This window comes from Rhinatrema bivittatum, chromosome 4 (assembly GCF_901001135.1).
Source record: "Rhinatrema bivittatum chromosome 4, aRhiBiv1.1, whole genome shotgun sequence".
In the NCBI taxonomy this organism is placed as follows: domain Eukaryota; kingdom Metazoa; phylum Chordata; class Amphibia; order Gymnophiona; family Rhinatrematidae; genus Rhinatrema; species Rhinatrema bivittatum.
The window spans coordinates 312,403,785-312,418,992 of NC_042618.1; the positions used below are offsets into that span (position 1 = coordinate 312,403,785).

The 15,208-nt window shown below is 45.4% G+C and overlaps 1 protein-coding gene across 2 annotated transcripts in view; it reads left to right on the plus strand.

Annotated features, from left to right (window-relative positions):
- Positions 1-15,208, plus strand: part of GAS7 (growth arrest specific 7) — a 610,573-nt gene that overhangs the window by 580,661 nt on the left and 14,704 nt on the right. For both annotated transcript variants that reach the window (XM_029600263.1, XM_029600264.1), the window contains exons 11-12: positions 5,937-6,060; positions 12,422-12,501. In XM_029600263.1, coding sequence (XP_029456123.1) covers positions 5,937-6,060; positions 12,422-12,501 — 204 coding nt within the window. The remainder of the gene's footprint in view (positions 1-5,936; positions 6,061-12,421; positions 12,502-15,208) is intronic.

Genomic DNA, 15,208 nt, shown 5'->3' on the forward strand with positions numbered 1-15,208 from the left:
TTTTCAGAAGGCGTTTGACAAAGTTCCTCATGAGAGGCTTCTAGGAAAAGTAAAAAGTCATGGGATAGGTGGCGATGTCCTTTCATGGATTGCAAACTGGCTAAAAGACAGGAAACAGAGAATAGGATTAAATGGGCAATTTTCTCAGTGGAAGGGATAATCAAATTTGCAGATGACACAAAATTGTTCAGAGTAGTTAAATCACAAGCAGATTGTGATAAATTGCAGGAAAACCTTGTGAGATTGGAAAATTGGGCATCCAAATGGCAGATGAAATTTAATGTGGATAAGTGCAAGGTGATGCATATAGGGAAAAATAACCCATGCTATAATTACACAATGTTGGGTTCCATATTAGGTGCTACAACCCAAGAAAGAGATCTAGGTGTCATAGTGGATAACACATTGAAATCGTTGGTACAGTGTGCTGCAGCAGTCAAAAAAGCAAACAGAATGTTGAGAATTATTAGAAAGGGAATGGTGAATAAAACGGAAAATGTCATAATGCCTCTGTATCGCTCCATGGTGAGACCGCACCTTGAATACTGTGTACAATTCTGGTCGCCGCATCTCAAAAAAGATATAATTGCGATGGAGAAGGTACAGAGAAGGGCTACCAAAATGATAAGGGGAATGGAACAACTCCCCTATGAGGAAAGACTAAAGAGGTTAGGACTTTTCAGCTTGGAGAAGAGACGGTCAAGGGGGGATATGATAGAGCTGTTTAAAATCATGAGAGGTCTAGAACGGGTAGATGTGAATCGGTTATTTACTCTTTCGGATAGTAGAAAGACTAGGGGGCACTCCATGAAGTTAGCATGGGGCACATTTAAAACTAATCGGAGAAAGTTCTTTTTTACTCAACGCACAATTAAACTCTGGAATTTGTTGCCAGAGGATGTGGTTAGTACAGTTAGTATAGCTGTGTTTAAAAAAGGATTGGATAAGTTCTTGGAGGAGAAGTCCATTACCTGCTATTAAGTTCACTTAGAGAATAGCCACTGCTATTAGCAATGGTAACATGGAATAGACTTAGTTTTTGGGTACTTGCCAGGTTCTTATGGCCTGGATTGGCCACTGTTGGAAACAGGATGCTGGGCTTGATGGACCCTTGGTCTGACCCAGTATGGCATTTTCTTATGTTCTTATGTTCTTATGAACAGAATAACATCCAACAATTAAAAACACATAAAAACTATAAACATTCTCCAAACACCAATAAAATATTTCAAAAAAGCAAACATCACATAATATTAAATAATGAAAATGGTAGTCAATCAAGAAAAATAAACTTTAAAAGCCACCTTTACTTACCCCCTCCAGCAGCTCTCCTACTCCCCTTCCATGCAGGCCATGGCACATGCCAGAAGCAGCAGTAGAAGCTAAGCTCTATACTCATGGTCCTCTTCTTAGTGCCTATGTCTTTCACACACACACACCATACCAGTCATGCCTCCATGACCAGTTTCTGTCTCTCACACACCAATCATCTCCCAAACAGTCTTTGACACACACACACACACCAGTCACCTTCCTGAACAGTTTCTCTCATGCCATACACACACACAGGCTTCCCACTCCCGTGTTCTACTTACATATATGAGCTTCTCACTCTCATAATCACTGTCTCTGTCTCACACACACACTCACCAGTCTCACTCCCATGCTTGTTCTCTCCACATGCACAGGTTTCTCATTCCCATAATCACTTTCTTTCTCTCTCATACACACACACACACATACACACAAACACACACCAGTCACCTGATCTCTCTCATGCATACACACACAGACAGGCTTCCCACTCCCATGTTCTCTTTCAGATATACAGGCTTCTCCCTCCCATGCTGTGTCTCACACACACCCAAGTTTCTCACTCCCATGCTCACTCTCTTCACATGCACAGGCTTCTCATTCCCATAATCATTTTCTCTCTGTTACACACACACCAGTCTCTCTCTCATTTCCATGCTCGCTCTCCACGTGCACAGGCTTCTCATTCCCTGAATCACATTCTTTCTCTCACATTCACACACACCAGTCTCTTTCTCTCACACACACCGTCACCTTACCAACCAGTCTCTCTCTCTCATGCATGCACACACACACACAGGCTTCCCACTCCCATGCTCTCTCTCACATAATCAGGCTTCTCACTCCTATGCTTTCTTTCACACACACACACACACACACCCCACAACACCAGGCTTCTTACGCCCATGCTTTCTCACATACCCAGATTTCTCACTTCCATGCTTTTTCTCTCTCTCTCACACACACACACACACACACATCAGTCACCTCCCTGACTAATGTCTCACACTCTCACATAAACATCAGTCATCTCCCTGAGCAGTCACTTTCATTGTCTCTCACATATACACACACATCAGCTCTCTGACCAGTTTCTCTCAATCACACACATGCTCTCAATCACACACTGGCTGGCTGGCTGGCTGCTTCTCTCTCTTTCTCTCACTCACTTCTTCTCCCTCTCCCCCCCCCCCCCCCCCCCACCCCCACCCGAGCACAAATGGTAGCTGCAGCAGCCTCCTCCTCCAACCCCCGCAGGCCAAGAAAGAAGAATCCCATCGGCCGCGGGAGGCTCATGCTGCTGTCTCCTTTCCCGATTACCGGCTGTTTCGATTGCTCGGGGGCCGATGCTGCTGCTGCCGCTGCTATTTTTCCACGCGGCATGGCTCTTTCTCCTTCCCGCACACAGCGTATCACTTCCTGTTCTGGGTCATGGGGGAGGGACGTGGGGCGCGGGAAGAAGAAAAGGCCAGCCACGGGTGCCAATGCTTCTTCTACCACCGCTGCCGTTCCCACTGGTAGCCCGGTGGCAACGGCAGCAGGGAAGGAAGAGCAGCGGGAGAGACCAGGAGCACGCGACACACCTGCCGGTGCTTGGCGACACACTGGTGTGTCGCGACACACCGGTTGAGAAGCGCTGTCCTAGAAGACCTTCAGGCAGTGGCCTCAAGTGCCTACAGACACTGCTCCTCCTTTCTTCACCGCTTTACGCAACCCACACTAATCTGCCACCAAAAGCATGGGCCTTTCATCCAACCTTGCAGGGCCGACACCAATGCTTCCTGATGCTGTCGGCCATGGTGATTGGACCGCCTCCTTCCCATCGCCATGGGCTCAGGGGACACCACTTTCTCTTGCAGCTTATGCAGGCAGGAAGTAGAAAACACAATCCCTGTGGTCCTATGTCTTGCTCTGTGCTTGAAGATCGCATCTGAGTAGGGATCATTGAGAACCAGGCAGCTTCCCTCAAATCTGTGGCACTCTAGTCAGCTGCCTAGTTCACCTAGTGCTTCTATTGGCCCTACCTACTTTTGTTTTGAAATTTGTTGCTACAAAGTGCTGAGGACATTTGCACCTGCATTTTCTGTGGGCTCTTTTTTTTCACAGAAAATAAAGTGCATAGAGTTGAAAATGCAATTAATGCACATTATTTCTCTTCTCCCACATAAATGTGCCCCTAGGAAGGCTGCCTGACAATGTGGAAGAAAAGGCCCACATTGTAGAAAATGCATGGACTTTCAGCCGCATCGAGGGAGGGCCAATCATCACAGGTCAATGCCTGTTACCCACAATAATCGTTCTGAAAATTATCCTCAAAGGGAAGCCACCTGTGTTTTAATCCTTTGGTTTCACCATGTTTCTCTGTCATCGGTGCCTTTAGGGATTGCAGGACCTTCATAACCTTGGTAAGGGAGGTTTCAGTTTATTTCCTTGTTATCAACCATCTTCTGAGATGATGGAGAGTCCTGTTTGGACTTTTAGACTCCGAGTGATGCCGTGAGAGTCAATTCTGTTTTACCCAATGTGTTACTGGCCCTGAGATTCTCTCTTGAAATAAGTCAAAGCGTCAGCAATTTTCTTGCAGGATTTACTGGTCTTTTATTTGTTCCTCAGAGAGCAGATCTCTCATGTATCTATCTGGTAGCATGCTTTCTAATGCCCTCTTTATATGATATTAATATTAAAGGTACAATGGGCTCAATATTCAAACATAGTCAGTTAAGTAAGTTAGCTGGATAAGACTTATCCAGCAACTTACAAAGGATATGCAGCAGCACGGCTGTGCTGTTGAATATCCCCAAATAAATGCCAGTTTGCTGGATAAGTCTTATCCAGCTAACTTTAGACCTTTTTATTGAGCAGGCCTAATGTTGCACCCGTCGGTCGCAGACGGCTGCGACCTCTCATGCTCACCTCTTTTTTTCCCTGCACCGTCAATCATTGGAAGAATGCCAACCTCCACTAACCAACGCCAACCTCCCTGGCATCCCCGAGATGGTATGGGCGCTGCCAACCACCATCTTACTTCCGGAATCACCTAGGCACGTGCACAGGGCCTCCTTTTGTCTACATCATGGCGGGAACCTCGGGGGCGTCCTCTCCCGATGACGTCAATCCGCTGGTATACTTAAGCTGACCGGCCCACTGCTAAGACGAGTTAGCAAGGAGTTCTCTCGTTGTTAAATCCACTGCATATTGGGATCTTCTGTTCCAGTATCTACTCGTGGCATTGGGACACTCTGGGTACCTGCTCCACGGGGCCCTTCCGTGTCTCGGCTATCAGCTCCTCGGAGGGCCTTCTCTACCTTGGACTTCTAACCCGACCCTCGGGTTCTGCTCCTGGAACTTCCTGGTGCGAGTACCATCTTCAGCTTCCTACACTGTTTTCATTGCTGGATTTCCACAGTGTACCCCGTTCCTCGAGCCACTACCATTCATCAGCATATCACCTCTACCTATCCTGAGCTACAGGGTATTGTTACCACTACTCAAGTTCATCGATCAGGTTCCTGTATCTCCAGACGTCTGCTACTTCACCTACGAGACAGCTATCCTCGGCATACCCCGCGCTGCAGGCCACTACCGGACCTTCTCATCTACAGTGCTACCCTGAGTATATCTTGCTCAAGAACTGTCTTATTGCATTTCCCGCTCCTCGGGTTATGCTTTTCCTTTTTCTCCCTAATAAAAGCTCTCTACAGCTGTGTCCTACGTTGCTGAAACCACGCCTGCCGATGGTGAGGCCCACAGGGCTCTTCCCTGTGGGCGGAGACATCTCTCATCTCGGCCCAGGGTTCACAATTTCCAACAAAGTCACAACACCTAACTTATCCGGTTAACTTAACCAGATAAGTTTGAATATCATTACTTATCCGGCTAAGTTGGCCAAATAAGTAGCTCCTCCCCGGAACACCTGTAATTTCCTGGCTCAAACTATTGAAGTGGAAGAGTAGTTTAGTGGTTAGAGCAGTGGGCTGAAAACCAGGGAAGCTAGGGTTCAAATCCTGCTGCCACTTCTTGTGACCTTGGGCAAGTCATTTCACCCTCCATTGCATCAGATACAAACTTACTGGGTCATTTATCAAACCCGATGGGCCATTATTGCAACTTTAACATTTAAATGAGGGAAAAGGGCAGGGTTAAAAAAATGTTGACATTATCGTCAGCAGTAGCGCCGGAATTAACTACACCTATCCCATTGGCACTATGAGGGCGATAGTGTGCAGCACAGCTGCAATAGCAGCGGGCAAAAACGCACCACCGCAATGCAGCCACCGGCTCACTATCGCTTCCCCGCTCCTTTTTTTTCGCAACTCATCATTCCACTATAAATAGCGGAATGACAAATCCCAGGGTTAGATTGTAGGCCCCCCCCTGAATGTAATCCACTTTGAAATGTATGAAAGGCAGAATATAAATCACAAACCTAAAGTGGTGACCATTGAATAGAACTGGATATTCATCCACCTGCATTTAGTCAGATAAGTCCTTACTTATCCAGCTAAGTAGCAATGAACATCAGCCTCATAATTAACATATCAACTGTTATTTCATCAGTTTTGTGAGCCTGATGTTACTGCTGACTTCGGTTGTTAATTGATTTTTTTCCCAATTTATTTAAGGCTCGGAAAGCTCTAGCAGAGAGGCAAAAAGATCTAGAAGTAAAAACTCAACAACTGGAGATAAAGCTCAGTAACAAGACTGAGGAGGACATCAAGAAAGCGAGAAGGAAGTCAACACAAGCAGGTGGGTACAGTACCCATGACATAATTACACTTTAGGGTGAGTATGATGCCCAGGGCAAAGTTACACAAGTGGGTAAGTGAGATAACCAGGACAGAGCTGTACAAGAAGGTGAGTAGGGTACCAAGGACATGGTTACATATGCGGCTTAGTATGGTATGCAGGGCACAGTTGCAGAAGTAAGTGGAGGAGGAGGCCAAGTTGTTAGAGCAAAGTTGTTAGAGTGATTTTAATGTTTATTTTTGGTCGAGTACAGTTATGGTTGACTGTTTTTCATCAAGTTTTTTGCTAGTCTGGCCACAATTGCTTTTGAAGAGAATACTGGCAGGCTGGGGTCACTGCAGGAGTATATATACTGTGACATCAGCTTGCTCCGTCTCCATCTACTAGCAGGGGAACATAAACCCCTTGGTCCTGAGTCCATCTGTCTACACTAAGGAAAACAAAATTATCAGGTAAGTAATTTCTCCAATATGCTACACAAGTAGCATGTGCTCTCAACATTGATAAAATAGCATATACGCAAGTTCATCCTACTTATGCTATTTTTACATGTCAAACCCGTTTGAAATTTTACTCCATAGGGAGGGTACTTGTATAACATCCCTTGTAACTTATGCTTTACCAAAGTGCATAAGTTATGCCAAATTTCAATTTTATTCGCATAAGTTCACTTTGAGAATCAAATAAGCCACACAAACTAACCTGCACAAGGTTGCACCTGCTTTTTGCAGCACATAACTTGAGTGGATTCATTTATGCACATTTTTTTTTTTTTTAATCAAAAGTATGCGCATAAACCCCAATTCTGTCCCAGCTCCTCTCCCCAAAAAGCCTACCTTTTGTGTGCAAAAACGTATGCCTGTAATTTTATGTACAGATCTATCGATCATGCAGTTTTCTAAAGGACCATTTCTTCAGGATAAGCAGTATTTTGCTCGTATTAGTCCCTTTTAAATTACCCTCCATATGTCAATAGAAGCCATGTTCAGTAAGGATACAGTGAGAAACAAAACTCTTCTGATTTTTAACAATAATCTTTAGTCTGCTCTGCCACTTAGTGGACATTTGCTTCCAATACAAAAGGTTTCTGGGCTTAAAACAAATTCTCTCTTAGACAGCCATCATATACATAATACTCCCTATGAAAAATTAATTAAAGCTTGTTACTGAGCTCTGAGCCTTTGTTATTCCATGTGTTCTTTTTGGTGTTCTTGTACTGTAGTAATGTAGGGTTCTGGTGGTCATATTAGTCCTGAAAAAACACAGATTCTTGGCAGGCTGTGATACCTTCTATTGAATATTCAGCCAGCTATTGAAACCATGTACTGTAGGGTGCCCAATATTTTGACACAGTGTTAGGAAGGACTAATGCATGAAAACTGGCAGAGTGAAGAGAAAGCTGATGTTACCACCCACCAGTCTGTGATGTGCAGTACAAGGTAGCTATTTTTTTGCAAAAAAGGCATTTTTGACTGCCATCTGATTATCCAACCAGTGCGCTCAAATATCAGTTTAAGCTGTAGAACAGCAGGAGCAAATACACTGAATTTATCCTACAGCAGCAATTTTATTCTACAGAAGCAGCAATTTCAATACCAAATCTACATACAGGGCTTGTTGTAGCCCTGGTGGCAACCTTTGTGAGAAGCGGGGGTTCTGTTCCCAGGTGCAGCAACGGTGGGGGGGGGGGGAAGAACCTGGAATACTCAAGCAGCAGCAATGGTAAAAATCAGCAGGGGCCCTGTGAACGGACACACTTCAGTAGCCCCGCCCCCGCCTTCCATACAGGCTTCCTGTTACCTAGGAAACCTGTGCAAGAAGCAGGGCCTGGGAGTTTTCACTGCTGTTGCTGCCACTTAAAAATCTGTGCAACATGACTCTACCAGCCCTGATTTTGGTGCCTCTGATCATGCCAGTGACCTGTGTTGGGACGCAGCTCAAACACCCATAGGTCTGGTCTTGTCTACATATCCTGGAAGGGGAGCCTAAGACCTAGTACCTTATCCTTCCCCACACATGGAAAAATCTCATCCAATATAATATGAGAAAACTCTGACAAAATCAAGGACAATTGTGCTATATTTTCTTCACCCTCACTACATCTTCATCTTCCAAGAAGTCTAGCAGGAAATGTTTTCAGGATGAACTCTCTTTTTAGAAGATCATGTTCACCAAAATATCCCAGCATCAGCAGAGCTCTAGACAGCCCCAGCACAACCTGTCTGGATTTAGAAACATTTTCAACCAAAAACCTTGTCAGTTAGGTTCAGTTGAAAATGTTGTTAAAGATACTTGGCTAAAATTGAACTGGTTATCTTTCCCACTCAGCAGATCTTTGGTAACCAATCCCATAACATTTGAGAATTCAGGTGCCATGTGTACATTTTTAATACTCCTAAAACACCCTTCAGAACACCCCTTTTTGTGTGCAGTGAAATTGAATGCATATATTTAGGCCACTGAAAATCCACAGGAAGCGCAAAGAGCTACCGTATTTTCCGGCGTATAAGACGACTTTTTAACCCAAGAAAATCTTCTCAAAAGTCGGGGGTCGTCTTATATGCCGGGTATCGTCTTATAGGGCACACCTGCTCTCTTACCAGTTTCTCTCAATCACACACACATGCTCTCAATCAAATGCATTCTCTCACTTACACACAGGCTGGCTGCTTCTCTCTCTCTCTCTCTCTTTCACCCCCCCCCCCCCCCCCCCCCCCGAGCACAAATAGTAGCTGCAGCAGCTTCCTCCTCCAGCCCCCGCAGGCCAAGAAAGAAGAAACCCATCGGCCGCGGGAGGCTCATGCTGCTGTCTCCTTTCCCGATTACCAGCTCCTTCGACTGCTCGGGGCCGTTCCTGCTATCGCCGCTGCAATTTTTTCATTCGGCACGGCTTTCTCCTTCCCGCGCACCGCACTGCCGTTGCCGCTGGGCTATCAGCACGTTCAAGCCCAGCGGGAACGGCAGCGGTGCAAAAAAAAAAAAAAAAGTTGTGGCATCCGCGGCTGCCCTTTTCTTCTTCCCGCCCCCCCCCCCCCCCTTTTGAACCGGAACAGGAAGTGATGCGCGGGAAGAAAGAGCCGTGCCGCGTGAAAAATTGCAGCGGCGACAGCAGGAACGGCCCCGAGCAGTCGAAGGAGCTGGTAATCGGGAAAGGAGACAGCAGCATGAGCCTCCCGCGGCCGATGGGTTTCTTCTTTCTTGGCCTGCGGGGGCTGGAGGAGGAAGCTGCTGCAGCTACTATTTGTGCTCGGGGGGGGGGGGGGGGGGGAGTGGAAGTAAGTGAGTGAGAGAGAGAGAGAAGCAGCCAGCCTGTGTGTAAGTGAGAGAATGCATTTGATTGAGAGCATGTGTGTGATTGAGAGAAACTGGTCAGCGAGCTCGTGTGTGAGAGACAATGAAAGTGACTGCTCAGAGAGATGACTGATGTGTATGTGAGTGTGAGAGAGAGAAAAAGCATGGAAGTGAGAAATCTGGGTATGTGAGAAAGCATGGGAGTAAGAAGCCTGATTATGTGAGAGAGAGCATGGGAGCGGGAGGGCTGGCTGTGTGTGTGTGTGTGCGCGTGCATGAGAGAGACTGGTTGATAAGGTGACGGTGTTTGTGAGAGAAAGAGACTGGTGTGTGTGAATGTGAGAGAAAGAATGTGATTCAGGGAATGAGAAGCCTGTGCACGTGGAGAGTGAGCATGGAAATGAGAGAGAGACTGGTGTGTGTGTGTGAGACAGAGAAAGTGATTATGAGAGTGAGAAGCCCGTATATGTACGGTAAGCAGAACACGGGAGTGGGAAGCCTGTGTGTGTGTATGGCATGAGAGAAACTGTTCAGGAAGGTGTCTGGTGTGTGTGTCAAAGACTGTTTGGGAAATGATTGGTGTGTGAGAGACAGAAACTGGTCATGGGGGCATGACTGGTATGGTGTGTGTGTGTGAGAGACATGGGCCCTAAGGAAGAGGAATAGGAGAGCTGCTGGAGGGGGTAAGGAAAGGTGGCTTTTTAAGTTTATTTTTCTTGATTGACAGCCATTTTAATTATTTAATATTATGTGATGTGTCTGCTTTTTTGAAATATTTTATTGGTGTTTGGAGAATGTTTAATAGTTTTTATGAGTTTTTAATTGTTGGATGTTATTCTGTTCATAGCTGTTTTGAAACATTTATTCTGCTTATTAGTATAGTTTTACAATTATTTATGTGTGGGGATCTATAGCTGCTTGCTAGTTCTGTTTTCCTAATAAGAGGTGTATTGGTTTTTAGGGCCTGATATACAGTATTTGTAGTGTTGCCTTTTCCTAGATAGGGTTGCTCCTGTTTGAGTGTAAAATTATTTTTTTTCTTAAAAATATGTATTTTATTTTATTTTATTTATTTATTTAGAGTTTTTATATACCAGCAATCATGAGAACATATCTTGCTGGTTTACATCGAACAGGAGTGCATTATATACAAAAAACTAGAACTGAGGTGATCGAAGGTACAGTTACATTTAACAAGGGTAGCCGAACTTGGAGAAGGAAGAAGAGAGGACAGAAGAGAAGAGGTTAAACAATATATAATTTAAATAAATGTTATAAACAAGAGGAATGGTATAAAAAAGGGGGGGTCGTCTTATACGCCCAGTCGTCTTATACGCCGGAAAATACGGTAATTACACTTACAGTTCCTTATTTTTATATGTTTGCCAACTGAACTTTTGAAAAATGTATCCTATATGTGCAAATTATTTAAAAATCATATTTGTGGTAATTAACAAATGATACGCTTGAATCTTTTTAGCTCAGTCACCTTCATCTATTTGGGCAAATTTTCAGTGTGGCTCTTACCTGACACTCTGCGCACCTGCTTTAGCTCACACAAATCCAGCCGCTTCTACCCACGAGAAGCTATCACCGACCCCTGCCAGAAATATGTCTTACCAAACCAAAAGGGCTTGATTTTCCTGGGCAGGAGGGACATGAGAGCCCTCCTGTCTGCACCACAGCCATTGGCAAATGATGCCACAAGGAGTGCTTCACCACTATTCCAGGATCCACGAATATCTCCTACTGGACTGAAAGAGCCTCCCAGTAGGGGTGGAAGGATCTTCCGATTTTAGCAGTTTATTTTTCAGGCAATTAGTTGTTTTGGGTGGGCACCAAAAATAAGCATTTATTGGTAGTTTTGTGGCACAAATTAAAATGTTGGCACATTTTTAGGTGGGTTCAATTTAACAGGGCATAAATCAATTTATCGTAAAACATTTACATGCTATGTTGCACGGTGTGTGCATGTGGCTATGGTGGGGGTGTATGTTGCTGAATGTTTGAATGGGTCCCTCCCCATTACATTCCCCCCTCCCCTCATCATTGTACTCCCCATCCTTTTCACTCCCCCCTCCACATTGCACTCACCACACTTTCTACTCCCCCCCCCTTCCCTCCCCATTGCACTCCATGAGCCCTTTCTCTGCTCATACTTCTAGTGCTCCTTTGGCTGGCAGGGCTTGGGCTCCCTACCAACATATTGTTCCAGTTTCTCTTCTTGGGGCCAGCAGGATTTGGGTTTCCTGCCGGCCCGCTGCTCTCTCAGGGCACCTCTGTATTTTTTCTTTGTGCTGGCGGGGCTTGGGCTTCCCGCCAGTCCATTCCGATGACATCATCTGGTTGCTGCTCACAGCGGCCAGATGATGTCATCAGAGCACTTCAAGTTAGAACAAAAAAAAAACAATTTCCCCTATCAGGGGTGCTTTATCAGGATTTTTCAATTTTAATCAAAAATGAGAAGCCCTAATCATACCAATTCACTGATATAAGGTAAGGAATTTAATTATATTAAGGCAGAAGGGCCTTATGTAAGATTTCACAGGACATTTCCTGAATGTCTTGCCAACTGTAGTGCAAATCTAGGAGAGTTCAATCTCCCCTGTCCCCGAATTAATGAGAACAAGCAGCTCAAGTGTTAACTTTTTACAGCTTTTACGTCCCTGTTTGTGTATTGCTCCTTTCTAAGAATCTAAGCCATGAACTATAAGATTTGACAAAGCTAATTGTATATTAATTAGTCCACATACCACTACTGAACGGATTTCTAAAGTTTTTATCATTAAACTTGCATTTACTTTTTGTTTTGTAAATAATATCACTGTGAATCTATATCTGCGCACAACTGCCATTTTATTTGAAATCTGTCCTGGAGTGCAGCACAGTAACATGAAATATGGGGTGTTTTAGCTGTCTTGTCATTGATTCATGTTTCGGCATGTGCGCAGTGAAGGAAGCTGCACTGGTCTAGGAAGACACTCTGATCTGGGATTTCACTGACCATTAAAGAATACAGACTTTGCTAGGTTTGTTTTATAATTATTTATTGGTATCTTTTGTTTTGCAGGGGATGACCTTATGCGCTGTGTGGATCTTTATAATCAAGCACAGTCTAAGTGGTTTGAGGAAATGGTGACGACGACCCTGGTACGTTCCACCCTAAACACACAATGTCAGTAGATGCAAAGAACTAGGGAGCTGACATGTGTTGGGTTTGTGGCATATTGTGGACTCTTGGTCGAAGTGGCGATGACTCCCCCCACGGGGAGGGGCCCCGCCACAACGATAGGCTAGATTCTAGTAAGCAAACACTGAGGAAAGAAAGCTTTATTGTACTGCTGATGTAAGTTGAATCTTGCTTCAAGGAAAGGATAGTACTGTAGGCCAGCGATATCACAGTAAGCTCAGACAGTCTCTATAGATGAAGGCCTCACCCAGATGTAGCAAGGTTGGTAGTGTTCCACAGCGCGGGATAAGCTGAACTTGAAGGGTGGAATAAGGAGAACTGGAACATAGCGATACTCACAGAGTGGCAGTGCTGGTAACTTCCTTGGTAGAAGAATGGAGAGAGGGACCCGAGGTCCGAGGTGCAGGATACCCAGAGCAGGAGCGAGTACCTAGGAGCGCCAAAGGATACTGGAAGAAAGTAGATAGGACCCCCGAGGAGCGGGTGTCCTAGGTTAGGTAGTAGAACCTCGAAGGGCAGATAGAAGCAAGAGGCCCTCGATGAGCAGGTACCCAGATCTTCCATAGGAGTGAGTTACCCCAGAGAGTAGAGAGGAATCCAAGCAAGCAGCTTAAAAGCAGTCAGAGTAGCAAAACCGAAGTCCTTGCTAACTCGTTGGGCTATAGCAGAGCGGAAGTTTAAATACCCGGAGGTAGTGACATCATGCGGTGGGGACGCCCCCGAGGTTCCCGCCATGTCGTATTCAAAAGCGTAGGTGGCGTGCATGCGTGCGCATAGGAGGCCTCAGGAAGAAGCATGGCGGACAGGGACGCCCATGCTGTGTCGGAGACGCCGAGGGTTTCGGCAGTCAGCACCGGAGGCAGCCATCCTTCCCATGGAGGAGGAAAAGGTAGAAGAGAAGTGAGGCAGAGCGGTTGCAGCCATCTGCAACCAAAGGACGCAACAGCATGGAGTTCTAGGAGTGTCAAGGCTCAGAAGTGGATTGCAAAACTACTGAGATTCTTGGTGGGCAAAGGCTATCTTAGAGATGGGAAGTTCATGAGAAAGACTGAATCCTCATTTTAGTGAAGGATTTAGCGATGAGTAGTGAAGGAAGCGCAGGAGAGGGAAAATTTGGAAAAGCAATGGGCATCAGAGGTGGGAAGGCAGATGTAAGAAGAGGTTACCACCTACACTTTTCCATTCAGCCTCCCTCCCTTTTTTTGTCCTTTCCCTATACCAGTTGGTGATGCTTACCTGCTGGGAGCTGCCTGGAATTGACTTCTTCTGTGACCTATAGTTGGAAATCTGCCAGCCAGAAGAGCTACGCTAGTGGGCTGTAAAATGGATTCAGCCACCTGTAGGCATTTGCCAATCAACACCCAGTAAGATTTGCTGGCAACACATGCACAGATTATCTTGGTATCTGGTGAACATGTTGTTGGTCAGAGTGTGGCTGTCACATCCATGTCTTGACCTTACTGGAATTTTGTACACCCGTGTGGGATTGCAGGAAACTGACAATCCTGTTCTGAAGGCTTCTGGTCTGGGAGACAGGCTGTATATGATAAGTTGCAGGCCTTGACTCTGAGACACATTGTGTATGATCAGCATAGGCCCTGAGGAAATAGGCTGGGTATGAGAATAGGCTGGACACAAGCCTGAAAGATGGGCTGAGTATGATTAGCACAGGCTCCAGGTCTAGGAGATGAACTGTATATAATGAACACAGACCCTGAGTCTGTGTGTGAGAAAAGCTTTATATGGTCAGCATAGGTTTGAAGATGGGCTGTGTATGAGGATTAAAGTAATTCTAGTTCCCTAAAAAGATTTTTGTTAGTAGTCCCCAACTATATAAGGTCCTGTTAAGACCATATTTGGCATATAGTATACACCATGGGTTCTAATGTTTTTTGACTATGAGTCACCCCTGGAACCCAACTCCAAGATTCTGGGCACCTTCTTATCCCAACTCAGGCCTTCCTTAATTGGTTCCTCACTTCTTTTTAAGCTCTGTATTGGAGTAAATATGCTGTTTCTCTCTCAATGACCTTTCACCTTTCCATAATGATCTCTCTGTCACTCATCCTTCCACCTCCCCCTTTTCCAACCCTTCAGCTCCCTATTTCTCACCCATTACCTATTCCCAGCCCTTCATCTCCCCATCTTTAGCTTTCACTGTTCAACCCATCTCTCCGTGTTGCAGAACTTTCCTTTTCTACAATTTCACATCCCCTTGATCTCTGGCTTTCCACCTATCAGCCCTCATCCTTGGCTCACCCTAAGTTCCTTTTCCCTCTATTGCACCTAGCTATTCAGGTGCCAGCTACTGGCACATGCAACTTACTGCTGCTCCGGAGAGCAGGTAATAATAGAAAAAAAGACATTGTTAGAGGTGTTTTAGAGGTCGGGGAAGAAAGGGGAAAAGGTAAGCAGGTTAGGTAGGGGGTGTAGGAAGTTGCCTCCCAGTCTACTCCTTTATTGGAGCAGACTGAGAGGATCTGGGGAAAGGCCCAGTCTGTCGTCACACACATTTTATAAAATGCTCCCCCTCTTATGCACATGAGCCGGTACTCGCACGCACATGCAGGTACCGATATAAAATCGGGCACACATCTGTGCACAGGTAGCAGATTTTATAACATGCAAGCATCGGCGCACACATGTTATGAAATCTGCATGTCCATG